General features: G+C 38.0%; 1 protein-coding gene across 2 annotated transcripts in view; it reads left to right on the forward strand.

The window, feature by feature from the left end:
- The window catches only part of LOC124169214 (zinc transporter 1), a 63,423-nt gene that overhangs the window by 15,926 nt on the left and 24,221 nt on the right, over positions 1-23,276 (forward strand). For both annotated transcript variants that reach the window (XM_046547731.1, XM_046547732.1), the window contains exon 2: positions 21,973-22,238. In XM_046547731.1, coding sequence (XP_046403687.1) covers positions 22,050-22,238 — 189 coding nt within the window. In that variant the 5' untranslated portion in view covers positions 21,973-22,049. The remainder of the gene's footprint in view (positions 1-21,972; positions 22,239-23,276) is intronic.

The following is a 23,276-nucleotide window of genomic DNA, read 5'->3' on the forward strand; positions in this document are numbered from 1 at the left end:
TGTGCGCAATTTATTTACATAAAATGAGTGGGAACTTTTATATTTTGCTAAACAGACCGATTTCCTTGAGAAATAATATGATATTATTCAAATTATTTCTCAAGGAAAATCAAATTAATCAACTAGTTTATCAAATTATTAATAGAAGGGATACAAGATCCTCCTCTTTATCTCTCTAGATTCTCTTTTTTGCTGGGCTTATAGATGATACTTAACATTTAAAAAATTAAAATGAATTCGTTAAAAGTTAATTTTTTTCTCGGGTAATAAAATTCTGATGAGTTTGCGACTTGGAAAATATATTATTTATATCCCATGTGATGGTTTTCGCACCGCAATATAATATCCTTACGATCGAGTTTTGAACATTTCCCATGCTAAAGCCGCTCCCCAACTCCTTAGGCATTAGGGAGCATGGATTTGGGCGGCTAAATTCTGGATAGCCAACTCATAGAGAGCATGAATTGTGAAATCCTAACGCAGGTGTTGCCATCAACTGGGCAGGAAACGAAAGAAAAACAAGATAAATTCGGAATGAACTCAACAATTTATGGACGATACGGATCATAAATACTCTACTCTCGTAGTAATATAAACTCTATGATACGGATGATACCAAGGAAACCCTTCACGTTCCACATTGTTAACGTTCTCGTGCAATTATGTGTTGGCCGAAGTGATTTCAAGTTTTGGACGTCGCAGAAATGCATTTCCCCATCCTCGAATAAAATTAGGCTACCTTTTTGTGCTAGTAGTACATAAAGTTGGGATATTTTTTATTCATAGCTCTAGGTCAATATTTAGTTTTTCACGTTCTTTTGCAAGTATTAGCTCATTTTGTAGCAAAAGATTAACGAACATTCCTTTTTATGCGGTTGGCTGTATTTCAATCGTTCTCTTTACTACGTGCTCCTTTTGAATATCCTTATTTCTCTTATGAATTTCCTTTTTAGTTTTGCATTTTTGAGGTCAGGTTTATTCCTCATGTTTTACTAATGCAAACGAATTTATCCGCCATGTCAACACTCCCTGTAACGATACGTCATTATTATAGACGAAAATCAAAAATTACAAATCACTCGAACAAGTCCAAAAATTTGAACACTACTTATGAACGAAATACTTTCCCCCATTGGGAGCCATGCCGTACCTCCTCTGACTTCTTCCCAAAGACGCTTCCAACGCTTTGAATCTTGGGAAAAGGATGTACTTGTTGCTTTCTAAATCTGGCGGCCAAGATAGGTGCCTAAATTCACTCCCTTTAGCTGCCTAACGAATTAGGGCACCCACCTAAAATGGCGTCCTGCCCAAATCCTTGGATTTAGGTACCTAACTGGCGATTTTGGCCAAAGGTTAAAAATATGCGAGTCACCCATGTTATGAAGGCCCATCATATCTTTAGGGAGTCAATTCTGTCATCAAACTATTTATGTAGCGCATAGCAAATAATATAAATCATGAAATCTGCATTTTTTCGAATTCATATTCAAGGGGAAAAATATACTCTGATACCACAAAGTACCTGAATTCGCCCCTTTAGGCAGCCTATCGTATTGGGACACCTATCGAAGATGGCGTCCTGCCCAAATCCTGGGATTTAGGTCCCTAACTGACGAATTGGTACACAGCTTAAAAACATGGGAGTCGCCCATTTTATGACGGCCCATCATATCTTTATAGAGCCAATTCTGGCATCAAACTATTTATGTAGCACATAGAAAATGATATAAATTATTAAATCTCTATTTTTTTTTCGAATTGATATTCAAGTGGCAGAAACATATCCTTATGCCACAAGGTACCTGAATTCTCTCCCTCAGGCTGCCTAATGTGTTGGGTTACCCTTCTCAGATGGCGTCATGCCCAAATCCTGAGATTTAGGAACCTAACTGACGGATTGGGACACAGCTTAAATACATAGGAGTCGGCCGTTTTAGGTGCCTGGCTTCAATTCTCCCCATGCGCGGTATAGCGACCAGCATTCCATAGTTTCAGTAGCGTGCACGCTGAGATACCTAGTTACGGTGAGTTTGGGATCGCAAACAAATACTCAAGCAAACTTCTTCGTCTGGAAACCACCTTGAGCTCCGTAACGAGACGACGCTGTGTCCATCGCTTCAGCCATTGGGACCGTGCTCAACACCAATATGAGTTTATGGCTAGACGAGTTGTGCGAAGGGACCGGTGTTTTCCTTTTTGGTGTAACAGAAGGGGAAGTCTAAAAAAAGACAGCTGGTGTGCGCCTTCACTTACCTGGAAGACTAAAACAAATGAAAATACATACAGAGACATTTAAACTCGTTATAGTGTTAGGTTAAATGTGATGGAACCGATCCATTATACATAAAAGAAATCTTGAAAGTTCCACGATAAATTAATATCATTATGATTTATAAATAAATAATATAATTTCATAAATATTACTTTGGTATGGTGTTCTTATGTTTTTAATTGTAAGATCTTAGATTTTCCCGACGTATCAGGTTCAGAAAGAATTCTCGGGTTCTCAACGGGGTAATTATTTCCTATATTATTTTGTAATCAATTGCTATTTTTTGCTCAGTTTTGGGCAGAAAGTTTCTTTTTTCATTATTGATTTCTTTTTGTTTATTTTTTTCCCACGGAAAATGTTTAGTGCAGTTTATAAAAAGATTTGAAGTTCGGTTCGCTGTAGGTTTGCCAATATAGGATTATCTCAATATTTGTTACAATGAAAGTATCTATTTTTTTAAACAAATCGTTATAAAATTTTATAGTATCGCTCCTTCCCCACCCCCATATTTCCTTTATGTTCTTTCCCCTCAATTGTCCCCTCTCCTCTTTCCTCCGCATACTTCTATAATAAAACACGTTCCTCATCCACTTTCACCGTTTTTCTTCCTTTCATTTCCGGAACTAGTCTCTGATCATAAGGGGAAGTGTACATCGCCGGAAACGTTCCGCCTTACATCACGAGATCGTTACAAATCATTCGGACAAGTGAAAGTCGTGACGCGTGACCAGAGTGATACGTACAATCTACGGTAGGCAACTGCACATAACACAGAGACGCGCTTCTCGGAACGCGTAAGTTACGTTCCGCTACATTAACGCGTTGTTCGCGTATCCGCTTTAGAGGAGGCATTGATAGGGTATTTTCCTTCATCAAAGAAAACGAAAGGCATTGATTGCGATTCCTTACCCACCATTAGTGTATTCATAATATAAAAATTATTTGGTTTTAGAAATCCCAGTTTAGACGACTGTTAATGGTCAATTTTAACTTCATTTGAAAAAGGCCAGATTGGCGCCCATGCGATGCCACTCCACCTGACGTCACAGGGACCCAGATACTATACGAGTAGTCAGGAGTTTTACATCGTCTGAGATTACCAATGCATGCATGAGGCACAGAGCTCAGGGAAACATGTCTTAATAATCACCCATTAAAACTGCCTATGGTCGGAAAGTTTCCTTCGTTTGATAAGGTATTAATAATCCTTATTTAAGCCAAGCGCTACCCACTAGCAGGGTACTCTGCTACCTGCTAGCAGCCAGCATTGCAGCGGCGCACAATATCCTCGCCCCAAGGTCACCTCACACGGCGGAAGCGGGAACCAGAATGACGTCACACGGGGTTTTCCCAGCATTCATACTTAACCGTCGTGTTTTCGCGCGCTTGAAAATTTTCACTTTTCATTTGATCGCGAAAAATAGATATCGTAATTTAAAAATCTAAAAACGTGAAATGCGTACTCCAGGAATAATAATCTTTCGATTTAGGCAATAAAAAGATAATAGGAAACCACCCTATTGAATTCACAGTGCCTTTCTGTGAAGACGGCTTTGAAGAGAGAAAAACGGAATAGGTGATCATGGAGTGATAGGGCTAAGATAAAGGTTTGTATAATTATTGAATTAACGAATTTAAATTCCCTGGCTTTTTCTTAATTAAGTCTTCATTTTCTCAGACCATTAAATATTCAGCTCTCAATAACCACTTAACGTTTTGCCGCTTACCATTACCTTATCCCTATGATATGTGGTTATTGATGGCAGAGTATGTAATGGTCTTGGGAAATGAAGATTTAAGTATGGAAAAAGACAGGGAAATGGAATTCGATAATTCTGTAATATAAATTTATCTTAGCCTCATTGCTCCATGAAAAATTACTGCTTGGCTCGACCAATCACAGCCAACTTGACCTGTAATTCATGCTTTCCCGGGAAATATATGTTTTAGCTCACAGGGTTATTTGGAGTAACTCGCATTCCGGTCAAATTTTCCGTGTGAGAAACATGGAAAAGTTGAGCGAGGAGCTAATGAATTTTCTTCAAGAATTTCTTGGAGTTAATAGGATAAAAATTATTTGGCGATACAGTATAAAAAGCCACGAAACGCGATGCATTCAGAACCTTCACTTTCCTAAACCAATGGTTTAACTAAGTTTAACCTGCAATTTTAAGGAGGCCATTGCCATCAGGCTTAATAAAAAATACTTTCGATTGAGACACGGGTATAAACTTAGCAATGCTTGGAATTCCATTTTAAAGAAAATGAAAAAAAGATAATAATAATATTATTTATTGATCTTGGACAAACGTCCATTAAACACATACAGTGGCAACAGCATTGAAAAAGAGCTCTAAAAATAAACTTTTATAAAATATATCAAATATTTCCAAATGGAATACAGCACAACTAACACATCAGGACATAAAAATGAAATCCTGAAGTTACTCAATCAAAAGCAAGAAAACATTAGTACACATAGTGTACACTCATAGAACTCCTTTTTATCTGAATTAATGAGAACTTTCCGGCCGATTAGGAATTATGCGATTGTTGTGACTGTTTATAGTTATATCTCAACGTTTGTTGTTCAGTCAAACTTATCCTTTCACCCTGACGATGATGGACGAGTCGTCTATAGACACGTTGGTTACATGTAACGAATTAAAACTGTGGAAATCTCGAGAAGAATTCACGAAAATAACTCGCCGGAAAGAATTACTTCAGATTTTAACAGTTAAACTAGTTTTATATGGAATTAATAAGAATTCTAAAGGAAATTATACCGCATTATTGCGTGTTGAAGACATCAAATCGAAAGCCTGGTGCATATTTTGGCTTTTATTGTCATGAGAAAATTTTACCAAAACGCCGTGGACTAGATTCCCTGACTTTTACTCGATTTCCATGAACTTTTTCATAACCCCTGAATTCACCCTGGATTACCTGACCTACAAAAACCCTGCAGGAAAGTCTGAAGGTGCATAACAGGTTTAGTAGGTCGTCATAGTGACTGGGGAGGGATTAGCTCTAGCTTTCAGAGTTGATCATTGCGAAGGTGGAGACGCCTGGGGTCGATGTGATGGTTCGATTAATTAATCGTAATTAGGAGTGACATGAGCAACAACGTCACGGAACTTAAAACGATGGTATGCTGATACCTACTCCCCGCACGGAGTCATGAAATTGCGCATCAGGCCATCTTGAGAAAGTATAATGAGCATTACGCTCCTTTTAAATGCATAAGGAATGGTGATTTTCTTTTCTCAGCCCATAAAGTTACGATTGACTTGTAATTTAGGTTATGGTACCATATAGGGTACGTGCTAACTAACTTTGTTATAGTTCCAGACGGTCTCTTCGAACGGAGTACTTGCAAGGATCAGAGATGGGTGATCAGTCATTTACCTGCGAAACATTATATCTTATACATTAGGCGTACAACGTCCCGTATTCTCCTTAAGCTTTTTTGAAGACTTCTCTTTCCTCTCTTATCTTCTTAGCACTGCCTCGTCACTTACTCATTACTATTAATTTTATCTTCATTATTCTTCGGTAGCACCACATTTCGAAAGCTTCTCGTCTCGACTTCTCTGCATAACTGTCAACGTCCAAGCCTCGATCCCATAGATAAACTTGCTCCAAATGTGGCATCTCGTTTTTCCTCGAACTATAGAAGATCCAAAAAAATGAACTTGGCTTATGAAATTTCTAACAACCTGCATCTCAGTTTTTTAGTAATTTCCTTCAGTTTATTGGCTTACGTCATAAAATTTCTCTTCACACCAGTGATGTCATGGTTCCAAACAAACAAAGACATAGTAGTCAAGTAACACTTCAATCACTTTTTGCCTCAAAATTTCTAATTTATACATTCGTAACCAAAACAAAAAAATAGTGAGAAAATGTAAATGACTCGTAATAAAAAATAAACCCACATAGTAATATTTCACTTCTAAAAAAAGTTAAGTAAAGTGCGTTCTGGCAGTGCTAGTTTTGCCATGACGTCACTGCTTCACACGCCTAATCAAGCGGGTTGTAGGGTAGTACATTCACAACTACAACGTTCAATGCCAACAACCACGAAAACAATAACTTAAAATAATTACATCCTCGCCCACACATGCGCACAACAAATAACAAACCAAGCGAGTGGCGATTGTAGTATAGGACTCCCTATGGCGCGAACAGCGATAGACCCAAAGTCGGAATGCAAAAAAGTGACAAGCAACGGCCACGAAACGTCGGGCGACAAACCGAATAAGTACGCGGAGCACACCCCAAAAAACATCATCAACAGCCGTATTTGTTTTAGCCGCGCTGTCGCGAGCCATCCTCCTTTAGTCCTCTTTGACACATGTGAATTTGAGGTCATGGTCGTACCTCTCATTTACATAGATGCATGGAGACGTGAGTGCTTATTGATAAATCCATGACTAGATCTATGAAAGCTGTGCCCGTTTGGCTTTCTAGGCACATAGTGACGCCTGCTCATCGTCATCTATCTTGTACCTCGCACGCACATACACGCACTATATGTTAAAATGGCGGCGTCTTTTACGACGTGTCTCGCGCTTATTGGCATTCGGAATTAACCTTCCTTTTATGTGTGCATATACACTGTGATAATGTGGGTCGCGTATGCTCAAGTTAATGCCGACTCCATGGTAACGGCCTCAACAAGAGCGGCGGCGACCAATTGCATTCTTAATAGAACGAGTGACGTCCCCCATAACAATATATGCAAGAATATTTGGTCACGTGATTTTATTATGGAAATATAGGTTGTGGTTATTGCTAGCAGTTTACGTTCGTTGCTTTTGTCAAAAGCGGTGATCATCGGATATATTGCGATTCACCGTTGATAATATATAATTGCCATTCTGTAACCAGAAATTTTATGTGATAAATTTGGTTTTTACATCATTGTTTATAGAATCAGGGATGCCGACTTACAAAAAATATTGGGGGGCCCAAACCGGGGATCTTGCCCCGGGAAATTTTATAAGTAGTGAGTTTTAAGTTTTTTAATCATTTTAGGAGAGCCGTATTATCAACATTGATCGAACCCTGATAACTCGAATCTCGATATCTGGACATTCTGGGGAAAATCTACAAGCCTGACACATTTTATCCTCACACCCATAAGGAATTTTTGAGGGGGCTCGGGCCCCCTAAAGCCCCATTGAGTCGGCGCCAAAGTATAGAATTTGGATTTTTATATATTCGACTCCTGCTAGTGAGGATGAAGAGGATTCAACAGTATAACAATGTTATACTATAACATATCGTGGCTAAGATGACATTGTCTTGTATATGTGTGTAATAAATTTAACTAAAATGTTCTTAACCTCTGCATGTGACTTGATTATTTTTGTTAGAATAAAAGTAAAGGTTACTCAAGATATCTTTTGCGCCCCCCCCCTCGAGTTTTTCCTGTTTCCGCTACTGCATTGAACACATTATATATCAACATTGTGTAGGTAGCAGTAATGTGTAGAGATGCGTGAAAATCGCAATTGCGATATGGATGCGATGTGCGCAAATGAATGCGTCGTTGATGTGATGACTGGACTTTTATGATAATTTTTACGCAAATTTGCCTTTTCTACGGCAAAATACATACATTTTATGCCGGGCGCAGTTTAAATGCTCCGCTGACACTCACCGCTTATAGCATGTGAGCGACTGGCCAGCTGCTGGTTGGCTGGGACTCTACTCGGCTGCGAACTACAAGTGGGCGCGGGCAAGCTACACCTCCGCCACTATATGTCTTATTCCTTAATTTATTATTGTTCTACAACATATTAATTAAAATATTCTGTATTTTGTCATATAACTGTGTTTCACTACATTTTATCGTCATGTACCTCATTATGAAAATAAAAAAATAGACGCTATAAAATGCGATAAACTGTTATTGAAAGTGTGATAAAGTAAAAATGAAAGTGCGATTTTCACGTATCTCTAGTGATGGGAATATTCCTCGGGTTTTCCACCGAGTGAAACCGGTTGATTTGTTCCGACGTTTCAAGGACTTAGTCTGCCATCATCTTCAGGGCGATGAAGCAGCTAGAAAACTCTAAGGTCCATGTTTTAAGGATCGATGGTCAGGTGAGCTCTGATTTGTCCGTTTTCCTTAGCCAACCTGGCCATGGGTCAACACTACGGGGTATCAAAGCACTGTAGGAACAAGTGACTTTTTACGAAGTCACGCGCACGGGTGCAAAGTTAAATACACCAAAGGATGAAGTTCGCCATGAAAAAATATTTGACTTAGCCGGGATATGTATTAAATATTTTTTAAATGGCGAATTTCATCCTTTGGTGTATTTAACTTTGCACCCGTGCGCGTGACTGCGTACAAAGTCACTTTTTCCTGCAGTGGTTTGAAATTCGTCGTCGCAGACCAGCGACAAAATAAGGGTTTTTCAGCCGGACAGTGTCTTAGTAAGCACGACCCTCGCCACATGTGCCACAGTGTGCACTGGTGACATCAACATCTTGTTCGGTAAAATCCATCCCAAAGTTCGTTCTGAGAAAATGGCTTGGTGGTGTAACTGGTTAACACGCCTGACCGGCAATCGGGAGATCCGGGTTCGATTCCTGCCTAAATCACATATTTTTTCATGGCGAACTTCAACCTTTGGTGAATTTACGACGGGGTATTTTCAAGAAATGAGTTGAATGAATTTAGGAAAAATATTTATTCATGATATCGATAAACGGAACCATTTATGGGTTTGTATGTTTTTTGTATGGCTTTTGATTTTGTTTCATGTTTTTGGAAATCTGTATACAGGTGGTTGTTTGAGTTGGTTGGTTGAGTGTTTCATGATTTCTTCTTTTTTTATGTTAACCTTCTCAGTCTGAGTGTTTATGATTATGTATTTATTTAGGCTCCAAAGGAAAGGATTCCTAGAGCCAATAAAGTTTATTTATTTATTTAAAAGCGACTGAAATTCTTCGAAATAGGCCCCTTCCGCGTCGGAACACGGGTGCCAGCGTTTGAAACCTCGCACGCGTACACACACTACGCGTAAAGGTGGCGGCATCGTTTATGAGTTGTCTCACGCCTATTCCCCATCTTAATTTGCATTCAGTATGAGTTTCTCATGTGCATATGTATTGTGATCAGTGACGTAGCTGGGAATATGTAGGACTTCAATTTTTCCCGGAGAATGGTGGCAGTAATTTCTTCTCGGGATTTCATCCGGGTGAGCTCCTTCGATCTCTATCGCTGCCTACGTTTCGACTGAGTGAAATTACTTCTCCATCCCGGCATCTCTGAAGGAAGGCGAGATTGCTGATTAGTGTCGCCTTCTACTTCCGTATTGAGGCACGTTGCTGGGTGCTGCGGTAGATTTCCACCCCGTAGGGGCTGGTTATTTGGGATTTAACTTTTTTTCCGGCGAATGGTGGCAGTAAATTCTTCTTGGGATTTCATCCGGGTAATCTTCTCGATCTCCAAATCTGGCATCATCGGCACTGATGACGATGGAAAAGAAATCCATGGAAACGTCGGCAGCGATGAAGATCGAGGAGCTTATCTGGATGAAATCCCGAGTAGAATATACTGCCACTTTGGGATATGCCGACTCACAAAAAATATTAGGGGGGCCCAACCCGGAGATCCCCGGGAAATTTTATAAGAAGTGAGTTTTAAGTTTTAAGCATTTTAGAAGAGTCATACGATCAACATTAGAACCCTAATAACTCGAATTTAGATGTCTGGACACTCAGGGGAAAATCGACAAGCCTGACTCACTTTTTCCTCACGCCCATAACGAATTTTCGAGGGGGCTCAGGCCCCCTCAGGACCCTTGGAGTCGGCACACTGGGCATGCTTTGGGGGGAATGGGGGGTGGGCTTGGTGGGGCGACCCTCCCCAGCAATGTTGTGTCCGGGAAAAAGGTTTGAAAAATCACATGCCTGGAAATACATTTCACACCATTTTGGCGCTTAAAATTTGGATTTTACTCGCAATTCTGCTCGTAACTTGTTGTAATAAATTATCTTTAACTTTAACCCGTAGCAGTTATTATAGGTCAAAACTAGATAATTATTCTTGCATTTCTCTGTGGCTTTGAAGGGATCTACTCCCCTCATTCCCCCGATAGTTAGGCCACTGATTCTCATCAGTGGCGCAGCGAAGGGGGGTTTTGGGGGATAAAACCAGTAAAAAAAGTGATCTGAGAAATGTTTAAGTTAAATCCATTTTACTTAATTGGATTGATATTACTAATAGAATAGCGTAAGCATTTATAAAATATCCCTCAGAAAGCCGTAAAACTCACCATTTTGAACCATTTTCTTAAAATTCCACAATTTATTAATCTCGCACCTGACGCTTATCCTGGTGGGTATTCCATACCCCCTCACACCCCGGTATTAGTTGCACCTAAACCCCCCTAGCCTTAATTGCTAGCTTCGCCCCTGATTGTGATAATGTCGGTCGCGTATGCTTAGATACCGTCAAGGAGGTTTGAATATCTGGACGCGTTGTTTCCGAGTTTTTAGCGTGGTCACGTTTGCGCCATCTTAGTTTGACAATTTTTGGACTTAGTCTCAATTATTTTGCGTTCAGAGTTTGTGAGTGCACCAAGTTAAATGAGAAATGCAGCCTTAGCCTTAATCGCTTTTATTTAGCTGTTGATTGTCATCGAAGTTTTCCGATCATCACATCATCAGCCATTTCCTTTCCCTAAAGGCCTGGTTACACGGTACATTAACACGTACAAGTTAATGTACGTTTGCGTGAATGATTTTGGTGGACCGGAACGGAACATGTACGAATGCATGGACCAAATTAGAACAGGTTCTATTTTCTGTGCATGCATTCGCACAAGTTGGGTGGTTACACGGTGCATTTTGGCGTTCATTCACGCGTTCATACATTCAGATATTAACCCGTACGTGTTAATGTATCGTGTAACCAGGCCTTAAGTTGCCTTGTACTCCTAGGATTTTTGTTTCGGAGTGTCCGAAGGATTCAACTGATATTTGAACCCGGTACTCCTCTATTAGCAATCAAATGGTCTACCCGTTAGGCAACCACGTTATAAAAGATGATTTTAAAGGAAAATTTCCTGAAATTAATAGAATAGTGAGGGACAGAGATAGGAAAAAGGACTTTTGCCAACCAATCCTGATAGATTGACAACCACAGAGTTTGGCATGGCAACGTATCAACATCTCGCAAGGTCGAAGTTTCCCTAGGCAGATGGACGAAGCCACGAATATTACAAAAGAGGATCCTCAAGCCGGTCTCCAAAATGTGTTGTCACGCTCCGTACATTTAAATGGGTTTACTAAAGTCACCACTCGCGTCGCTGACGGACAAATTGATCCGAGTTTGACGGAGAAATAAGGTATAATTAAGGACGTCAACCGAAATTTACATTCATGATGATGTTATTTATCAAATTCATAACTTTTCAATGTTATTCATCGGGATTACAAACACTATACTGCGAAATGTTGGAACAAGGAATAGGAATAGGAATTGACAATTATATATCGCTTAATAATATTGTAAATTTTTATTGCTGTTGAATGACTACGGAAGGTGTGGCATAAATTTTAACATGCTGAATTTCGAAAAAAAATTAAACGCGGGCAGTTTTTGCGAAATTTGTTCAACTTTGAGGCCAAGTAATTTGTTTCAAAAAGTAACCTATGGAAGACGGTCTGCGTAAAAAAATGCACTAACGTAAAGATAATAGCTATGCAAAATTTCAAATTCCGTTCTCAAAAAAATAATTTTTTGAGGTTTTGTCCAGCTTTTTTCGATTTCAGCCCACTGTGCGCCAGGATGGATTTGGGCCTCCTGAATGCAGACCCCGTGGACGAGGCACTCGCTGTCTCTCTCTTCTTTTGTCTCCATTGGCTATTCCGATCGCGCGTCCTCTCCACTTTCTACCTCATACGCTGGACTGCCAGCGCCTGTTTTTGGCGCCACGTGAGGGGACGCTCTTGTCTCGCGGACGGACGGAGACAGCAGCGCATCGCACGGCGACACGCCACTTTCTCCGTTTGCTCGCTTCGCTCCGCGGCGCGTCCCCCGTGTTACGCGACGGAACTGCACTCCATCCGTGAAAACGAGCCGATTCGGCGGAAATGAGAGGAAAGTGTTCATCGTCAGCCGAGAGTTTATTCCGTAACAATCGCTCTAAATGGTGCGGAATTCCCTTTTAACGTTACGGGAATGTGAAATACAGATTCCTCTTTTTGTATGCGCATGAATATTATGTATTTTTTGTGCTTATAAAGAGACATTATTATTTTATTATTTGGACGGATGGACAAATTACAGATGGCAGTACACAGACTGCATCTGTTTACTAAACTATACAACCTGAGAATTTCAAAAACCAAAACAAAGACATCGGCATTTTTAGGAAACAACCCGATCCGAAAAAAATTGTTATTTAATATCAAGTCCTGGAGCAAGTGTTGCATTACCAATACTTAGGATGCGATACAACATACGACGAGGACAAAGATATTAAAAATAAAGTTAATACTTTCCGGAGAATATGTGGCACAATTAGAAGAACTTAAAAAAAATAAAACGAAAAAAGAAATATTAAGTCCCTTCCGTCCTCCTGTCCCTTCTGTTCTCTGCGGGTCAGAATGTTGGGTACCAAAAAAGAATTAATTTAGGCAGATGATCAGTGAAAGGCTGCACAAGATTGGATAAAATAAGAAACACTCAAATAAGAGATGAACTGAGTGTCCAGGCAGTCACTGATAAATTACAAGAATACAAACACAGGTGGAAGGAACATATACTTCGAATGCCAAATTTAAGAATTCAAAAACAAGCAATGGAATATCAACTGATTGGCAAGAGAAGTGTTGGGACTACAAGAAAAAGATGGTGATGTGGAGCCGGAAGAAGCGTAGTAGCCTAATCCTGGAAGGAAGAAGAAGATTTTTTGAATTACTAATAATGCAGTTTGGCCGTAGTAATATCTTGAGACGCTAAGCGATGGTGGGATCCAAGCTTAACCTCAATTTTGTGCTTCGCTTACGGGAAGTGCGAAATTAATGCAAAGTTTGGTTCCCACGATATTGTAGTATCTCAAGGAACTATATTACGTTTTACGCTCTGTAATTTCGTGCTTACCTCACATCCCCATAACGTTAAAACGGAATTCCGCACCAATGAGAGCGATTGTTGCGGAAGTCATTGTTGCGATTGTTAGGGTTAGTGGCAAGGTAGGGGCTTGTAAGAATGTAAACATCTGCGGTCAGAAAATCAAAAGGCTTAATAAAGACAGGATTCAATAAACCCTTTGAAAAGACAACGGAAAAAGGATATTTCTGGGTATTAGCGACGATTCACGAACAAGCGACGTAGTATAGGAAAGCCAGGATGTTGGTTTTATACAGGAAACGGCGATTGTCTGAGAGGCACGTGAAGTCACCTGAGTTCTCCGTCCCCTATCTTCCGCCATGAAGCAACTCTGGATGGATCAACTGTAAAATGATAATAATTTTTCCACTATTTTAAGAGAAAAACCGTAGGAAATTGGCCCAAGTAATGTTTTAAGTTCTTTTGTTTTCCATTTATTGATAGTGGTATATTTTACCGATTTTTTTCTAAATTATTGTTCTCCAGTATTTATTGCTCAAATAACAATGTGAGCGTCTCAAAAACGAGGGTACATGTTTCATGAGGTTAGTGACGGAAAAATCGATTTCGATTAAATTCGAAATTGGAGTGAGGTCGAGGAAATCGATAGCTAGCCATGATATTTGAGTTTCAATCCAAACTCGATTTTTTTAACTTCGACTTTGACCATTTGTTCCCATTTATTTTGATCTCAGCAGCGCGTATTATGGGTATAGTGTGAACACGTGCTGTTTCGCGATCTTAGTACTAAGTATGATGACGTCATCTATCGCACTTAGTGAAAGATTTTCTCTAAGGCTCGTAAAATTGGAAATTCACGTCCGCCCATCTTTCTTATTAATTTTACAGAAGTCGAATGGTGCCAAGCGATGGTCCCCAAACGTTAATGTACTTGCATTTGTAAATTTTGACGCTTAACAATTAAAGCATGAATTGTAAGTATATCGTTTTTATTGTCTCTACCGCTAAAATTTCGGTTTTTGAGTGTTTTTCGGATGAATAGTAAACTTGTTTTTGCACAAACTATATTCTTTTAAAAAAAGAGCCGTTGATATTTTCGATTAATCGATCTTTTGGTTCATATTTAGATTTTTGCAGAAAGTCAAAATTTTCGTTTCGACTAAAAATCGATGGCTCGAAAAATCGATTTTGACGGATATTTTTCCTTCACTACATGAGATATTTCGAGTGCCCATGAAATTATTAAGCGTTTTCTTCGTTTAGCTTATCCAAGGAACCTGAGGCTGTAATTGTATTTATGATTAGTATGTAAGGCAATATAAAGCAGTTATCAATTGTTGATTATAAAAATTTCTTCTCTACGCCTTAAGTACATATGAATATCAACATGTTTCTCTGTTTTTTCTTTATATTACAAATTTTTAATTTAATGCTATAAATTTGAGGAACTTCGTACATTTAGAATGGCCGCAACTACATGGAGTACTTCCAAGTTACTAGTAGGAAAATTGGGGGGGATCCTAATATCTACTTATAGTAAGCCTCAATTTTTGCTAGTTACAATACTGACAGGACCCCTCAGACGTGTTCCATTGGAAAACTTAAAATTTGATCGTATTAGAGCACATTAAAAATATTCACTTTATCAGACCCGTAGGAGTTGAATAATGTGTTACGTTATGTATATCTACGATTCTCCCTTGTGGCGATATGATTTAACCATTGACAGATAAGGTCATCTCAAAGGTTGCCGCAAAAATGATCACACCGAATGGAATTAATCATTATTGTTTTAATACTTAAGTCGGATTTTGTTGCGTTAGACACTTATTTTTTTCATTGATGAGATCAAAATTTCTTCCGTGCTGATTGAAATCTTTTGAACAGTTGAATTTTTGTTCTTCTTTTATGCGGGTCATACAGTTTCTCGAACAAGTTTTCCTAATAACAAAAAATATTTTTGTGTCAGGACTTTTCGAAACTACTGGAAACTTGACTTGTTTTTCAGCAAGCCAAGTTTATAGTTTTACGAACGTTGAATAAATCGTGATGGATTTTTATTACTTTCGTTTATTTTGATTAGTTGTGTAATTTTTGGAACTCAGATGAGTTACGCTCTTTTATTTGATATGCTCTTTGCTGATTGGCCGAGCTTTTCAACAATTCCTTCCACCATTTTTCGGAAATTTTCATTTGCAGTCGCTTGCGAGCAAATGCAGTTCTATCATTGTATGACATTGTTCCCTGATCAGCTTTGGATTGACAATGAGATCAAAGAGGACATTACGTGTTCGGAACATGGCCGGCGCGGATGCAGCAAGTGGAAAGTGTGCCACAGAAGTGGGGGGAGGGGCTTCCGCTCGGCTGGACGGCGACAAAGGGATCGCAACAATGAATGGTTTCGTTCAAGGGCGATTCGCTGTCGCAACAATGTCCTCGGAAGGACGATGGTCGACTCCGCCAGCATCACTCTGACATAATTAAGTTCACGTTGTCGTGAGTGAAATCACGTATTTTCATCTTGCCTTGTACCCATCAGTATACTATGGGTCGAAACATTTCTCAACTCATGAGTATCGAAAACAAACTTATCTTTACCCTGACTCCTGCATTTTGACCTATCTGGCATGGGTGGTCCTACTTCAGTTACTGAAAATCATCTCGCTTGTGCAGCTCTATTGACTAGGAAGGACTATTTATGCTACTTAAATGCAATTAATTTCCAATCAGCCGCTCAAAATTACAATTTTCTTAAACTAACGCGACTTTCAACCATTAATGTTTATTATTTATGGGACAAAACTGCAGTTTATTAGAGATTATATAATAAAAATTTAGCTTGAATGAGGTACAAGTTAATGTGTTAAGATAAGATGAATTTCTGCTAATATTTAGACCAATTGGCTAATTATATGATGTGCTTCGGAAAAAGACTAGAATTGGTACTTTTGCAATCATCCTATCTTAGTACTATGGGCCAAAAACGTATCCCAAAAAATGCTTTGACACCATCTATGCTTTACCTTTGTCTGTACATTAATATGAACCAACTTTATTTCCTAACTTGCATTTATGGTTGCTCATCTCGTTTTTTATTCAATTGTTGCAGTAGTGGCACTAATGATTTTACTATTGCGCTAAATATGGGTCCTAAAGATTGCTTACATAACAGGGACATGCTATAATATGTCCTCTTATTACCAATAGGAAATGTGTATCATTTTTCACTCTAATTATCAACCTAAAAATTGAAAGATAATTGATCGGTTATTTCTAGCTAACAATAGCTGTAATGGAAGCAAAAATATTTATGTTACAGTAATTTTCTTGTGTATCAAAAGAAAAGAGGTCAGAATGAATCCTTCCTGTACTCATAGGTTATAAATCAAGTTGTGGAGTAATAATTTTTTTATTTTTAAGGTATGTATAATTATTGCTTTATATTTTTACATTGAGTGTAGCAGAAACTTTATAGATGTAGATCATAATTACTTTTACATTTTGAGTCCTTCTGAGCCATATGGGGCTCATCAGAATGTTCTTCGCCTTTTACTTTTCTCACTTTTGCAAGTAAATTATGCATTTAACAAGTGACAATGTACGTAGCTTAAAATACAAACTATTATTATTATTTTTTGTTCAATCATTAACACGCATTTAAATCATACTTTAATAAATGGCCACCAGTACCCGTGTCATCGCAATGAAACATTCATATTTGAAATATAAAAGTTAAAAAATATTGATAGAATTATAGAATATTGAAATTGAAATCACAAAAAACAATAAGTTCATAATACTTAGGAAGTCACGCATCACTCAAAATAGCTCATTGATGAAGGATAAAAGATAGTGTCCGGCGTGATACGGTGGAAACCTTTGATATTCAGCTTAGTAAAACCACTTGTCTGTTTCCACACATTTTTATTTAAACCGACCATGGACCTAGAAATGGTCGGTTTAATGGTACCTTGATAACGACACGAGTTGCCGAAACCATGGTCGGTTTGAATAAAAATGTGTGGAAACAGACAAGTGGTTTTACTAAGCTGAACAATGATGAAGGAGTTACAGCGTTTCTTCTTATGAATATACTTTGCAGTCATGAGTGTAATGTTATGTATTAGAAGGAAGGTTTTCAGTATTATTGATGAAATTTCGCATATTCCGGAATAATTCTTGCAGAAATAAAGAGATAATGAAACGAGGAAGTAGAAAGGAGTGAACAATGGCCGTCTTCCGTCCTTCCAGCATTAATGTTGAAGGGAAGTAAAAGTATCAGTTTGTTACGTTTCTACTTGCAATTTGAATTGTTTCCTGTTGATTAATTCATTCTCTCCTCGTCCGCCTTTAACACCTGTCGGATTGACATCTCTCCAGCTTCATCAGCATGCGACAAACGTGACTCGTCATTTAAATGTGGTTTCTTCGTCACCAACGAGGGCTTGATAGAGCCCTTATGTCGTCCATTTTGTTCCCCGTATTTTTCCACAAAAGTTTTATAGTTTCAGACGACTCGCATTGCACAATGCATACTACAATGCACTTGCACTAATCACAAAACATTGTATAAGTAATCACATGGAACATTTTCAACAACCGTTTCAGGCTTTATTCGGATTTTATTTTTAATTTAAAACTGCAGGTTAACGAATATCGCCATTTTGGTAGTGTGCATTTCCGCGAGGCGATTTTCGTCTTTGTGGCTCATTTTAAGTCTAAGGAAAAAATTTAAACATTTCCTTTAAATGAAAAGTTTGGAATTATTTTTTATAATAATTTTAATAATACTGCTGCATTCGTAACTTCGATATTCATGTACTTTTCTACACTTCGGACATTGAAATCTACCTTTCGGCATTTGAAAAAATTCAAAGAATGGGTTAAATTTAATTTAAAAAACTTGTTTATAATGCGAAGATGTCGTTATCTCTATAAAAATACAATGAAATTTACCAATCAAATATTTTTCCGTGAATAGATGCAGAAGACGACTGTTTCGCCGTACTCGTGGTTTTTCGTGTGTCCTTATTCGCTCCTCCGACCATATAAGCTAAAATTATACGTTTATTCAATGTTTAATGATTCATTGTTGTAGTCGAATAAACAACGAGTAAAACGATATATGACAGCACTCTGTGGAGCTTTGGCAGAATTTTCTACAAATGCTTAAAGTTCAGCATTCTTGATTTTTTCGCCGATATTAGTACAAAAATTACCTAGAATACTTATTAGTGGCGCTCGGTATCGTTCCTTAAAGACGTCGTAGTTGAAAGAAATAACTTGAATGGAAGAAAATGTATAATATATATTTTTAAAGGTTGACGAGAGTTGGAAGATATCATAGGCAAATAGGTTTTTTTTTCATGTCGTATTGCTATCAGTCATGGTTCGAAAAGTAAATGTTCTACCCATTTCAACAAGAGGACTGCATGGGGGAGGCCCAATTCCATCCCATTGAATGTTGATTTCTGTTGCCACTTCGGTCGCATTTTAGTCGGTTTTCAAAAATGTCCGCGGCGCTGTAATGAGTGCAACGCGATTCATTTTTTTCAATATTTTGCAGTATAATGCTTGTCGTAGCGAGTAATAGCATCGAAAAGTTATGAATTTGATATATCACATCATCGTGTGTATAAATTTCGGTGTACTCCCCTAATGATACCATATTTCTCCATGAAACCCGGATCAATTTGTCCGTCAGCGACACGAGCGGCGACTTTTGTAAACCCATTGAAATGCGCGGTGGGTGACAACACTTTTAGAGGCCAACTTGAGCATCCTCTTTTGTAATGTTCGTGCATTTTAAGCTCACAGAGAGTGCGGGCGACGGCCATATTGCCATTTTGGGTCTCCCAGTCGGTCACTCTCGGTCATTCGCGATAGAGTCCGTTTGGGTAGGGCGACGCGGCCTTGGGAGGTCATCGAGCACGGGTAGGCAATTGAATCGGAGTGGAGATAATGAATTGACCCATTGGTATTCGAAGCACGCTCCCAGGCCCTTGTGGAGGATAGCACTGCCTTGCATATCTACCCCTCCCATCTCCATGTTGTGCGCTTTGATTTTTGGACGTGACCAATTCGATATTAAGACGATAGACAGCGTGGGATGAGTTCAGTTCTCTCGATATGATGATGAGGCACGATGTGGGGAATGCCGAATTATCTTTCTGCAGGCCATTACTGCAGACAATTAAATCCATTGACGTCTCCGCGTGGCAGCGTTGTGGTATGAAACAGGAAAAAGCTTACAAAGAACTCAAAAAAATGTTCTTTTCATTCTTTCTTTTCTGAATTCGGAAGCTGAAATATTGCAATTTCATCGTTAACAAATTGTGCAAGTAATGGAACATACTGTATTCATACTTTATTTTCATATAATAATGTCTATGGCCTCGAAGCGGAATTAATTTCGCAAAATTTGCCCGTACTCAATTTTTTTCCAAAATACGCCATATTTAAGCTAATGGCTCGCCTATTTAAAAATATGCTATGCAATTAAAACTACACAATGTTATGAAACGCTTCTTTGTCTGGTGACGATTGATTTCTTGCAATAATGCTAATATGTTAAAATTAAGCTTGTTATTGATCTAACTCTAACTTAATTGATTGGCTCCATTCGAACTGCCAGTTCAGGAAACAATTGAGACTAATTGATGATTACAAAAATCAATCATATTTTATTAAAGAAGAGTTTGTCAATTGATCACAACTCAATTTTCGTGCGAATGGCCATTTTGGTATGCTCACTAGCACAAAAATGACTCTGTATGCTTATCAGAGGCTCTTTGTTACGTCCCTAATAAACGGTGTAGTTGAAATAATTCGCCTCTACATGCTTACAAGTGCTATCAATTGGGCGAATATTGAATGCCATGAAACTTGGACAAAATCTGGGAAACTTGAAACCGAAATTAACTCTTTAGCAAATTATATAATTTGAGAATAGCGACTTAACGCCTTTGAAAGTCTTAATCATTTGATAAGGAGACAATGTTGCAGTTTTTAACCGGTGGCTCAAAAGTTTTGCACGTGAGCACATATTCATGTTTGTCTTTTCCACTGCAGCGATTCTACGCATTCAATGAATCTGCGCAACGAGCTATCATGTTTCTAATAATGTCGTTTTAAATGACATATGATCTAAGTAACCGGAAGGTGATTTCTTGTTGTAGCCGTAATGGGCGCCCTAGTACATGTAGTATCCTTGAAGTTATGCTGTTTATAGTTCTCATGTGTGTTGCAGGGTAGAAGAATGCACGGAGTACTGCACAAAACTACCCTACATCTGGATTTGAACGTCTTACCGATATGTAATGCAAAATTTATTAGAATATCTTTAACCGAATTCAAATTTATGCATACGTCAATAATCGATGGTGCTACACGCAAATTATTTGCGGCATAATTGAATGGTTGTTAATACTTATGGTGATTCCAGTAATTTTCTCCATTCATTATTTCAGAAGATAATAATAGATTGGAGAAACAAATTAAATGTTTTTTCAGAAAGATTTGTTATGGGTTATTTTGGGAGAGTTAAGATCAAATTTTATAGTCAATTACCTCCGTTTTGAAAATTCGTGCAAGCAGGCCAAATCCCATAACAGCTAAAAGATGAGTACAACAGAATCAGGCTTCAATTGGTGGAAGTTAGACATATTTAAATAAATATTCTTGTGGAAAAGTTCTACGATCTTTTATTTATTTTAGCTAAAAGATTCCTTTATTCTCTATTCAGAAACGCATTCTTAACTGCAGTAGCTAGGCTACTAAGACTGCTGTAGACGTTTTTATAGATATGGATACGCTAATATTTTGTAAAACTTTTCATCGTAGTCTAGTAGTCCTGCCACTTCCTTGTTGATTGTTGCATAACTTTTTGAAAATTGTATTTTCTCTTTATTTACAAGGGTCACGAGATACACTGAATTGGAAAGGATCCGAAGATGGTCATTTTAAAAATGTTACTTTTTCACGTTAATTGGGACTTGCATAGCGTAATCGTGATACAGAGCCACACATCTGTGCCTCCGAGGGCCATAAAAATGGCCTATTACATTTTTTGAATATTTTAACAATCGGTTTCCATCGATTATGTATGGTTAACCATGATCTTCATTACATCCACATAGAAGACAAAAGCAATATTGATACGTATTAATACTCAGGGGTTTGAAGAAAACTGACCCTGGCTTCGAAAAATTGTTAATAAGAGATTATTATCCCGAGATGCATAATAAATAAAGAAGTAAATAAAAACGATAAACATTCATGTTCTTGAAAAATTTAAAAATTGTTTTAAATATATTTGAAAAAATATACAAAGCATTTAATATTTTACTGCTCGTTAAAAAAAAAATAATCGCCGATCAAATATTGTGTCAGTCGGTTTGAAATTGCGCACACATGTCTCTCCATTTATAATACCTTCTAAACTTACATGTATTGATATTTTTCCATTTAAATTGTACCATTTGTCTATGATAATATTAGATGGTGTCACATTACATTACTTATTCATTTTTACTATCTCGTTCCGGATGCTGGAGTGCACTGTATTAATATCATATCATTTAATTTCTCTTCTTTACAGGGAGAGGAAAGACGTTATCCTCCCCATACATTGGAATATAAAAGAGGAAAAGGGAGCAGGCACGTGGGTAACACAAGATGGCGGTGAAGGATTTGTTTCGGCGCATGCGCCCTGTGCAGCTGTATGTCATGTTGGCGCTGACGGTGCTCTTCTTCCTCGCCGAGCTGGTCGTCAGTCACGTGACACACGCCCTGACGCTCCTCGTAGACTCCTACCACATGCTCTGCAATCTCATCGCTCTCCTAGGTTGCATCGCCACTGTCAAGGTGTGCTGCATTCAACAATACCATTGCTTCTTTGTTTATCTCCTGATTCACAACTTCTATTAGTAATAATAATCAGCGTTTATAGTCGTTGACTCAAAACGTCATAAAGGCTTTACGGAAACAAACATTCAGCTATCTTATACAATTAGAAAACAATAAGAAACAATAAATAACAAAGTACTACGATAGATATATTATGCTCAATAGAAAAAATTTGTGACTTCTACGTAGCAACAACAACTTCCATTCAATATACATAGGCATGAACATGAAACAGTGTTGATCTGGAGCAGAATGTGATTTGAGAACAATTGGAAAAGTTCGCAAACTATTAAAGAAAAGTGGCTACACCGACTGATTTCAATTTGAGACTTCTTACTATGGAGCCGGAATTGATTTATTTCCGTTTTTTTTTTAATTTTCTTACATATTTGATAATCAATTCTAATTGTTTCCAAACTTTGGAAAAAGTCATTTGGCATTACGCCTCTCACCGAAAGAATTGTTGGTACGATTCTAGAACAGTTTTGGTGCCAAAATTATTTTATTTCTTCACATATGGGAGTGTGTTTCTGCATTTTTCCTTGTATTTAATGTCTAACTTTTCAGTGTTCGGTACAGATACTTCAATCAGATGGATTTCGTTATATTAGCAAAGTAATTTCCGGTTTATCGTTCGGGCGAATATTGTTAATATATTTCTGGTGTAATTAGCCACTTTCACAATTTCCATTATTATTATTTTGAATACGTATTTTACTTCTTAGCATTCACCTATCCCGGATACACGTCATTAATGGGATTCGGATCTTCTATTGTTTTATTCTAATACTGTTTTAAAAGTGGTATATGCCAAAGTCTAAGCAGTTCCCCATAGATAGAGACGGACTATTGATGTGTTGTTTATCTGTAATTTTTTCTGCTGGTTAATATATGTTTTTTATGAATTTTTAATTGCTCCAAACTGAAATTGAGGCCTTATTATGCAAAATCTATGGATGAGAATTTCGAGTACTATAATATTTTTTTTCTGATTCA

This window comes from Ischnura elegans, chromosome 12, assembly GCF_921293095.1.
Source record: "Ischnura elegans chromosome 12, ioIscEleg1.1, whole genome shotgun sequence".
In the NCBI taxonomy this organism is placed as follows: Eukaryota; Metazoa; Arthropoda; class Insecta; order Odonata; family Coenagrionidae; genus Ischnura; species Ischnura elegans.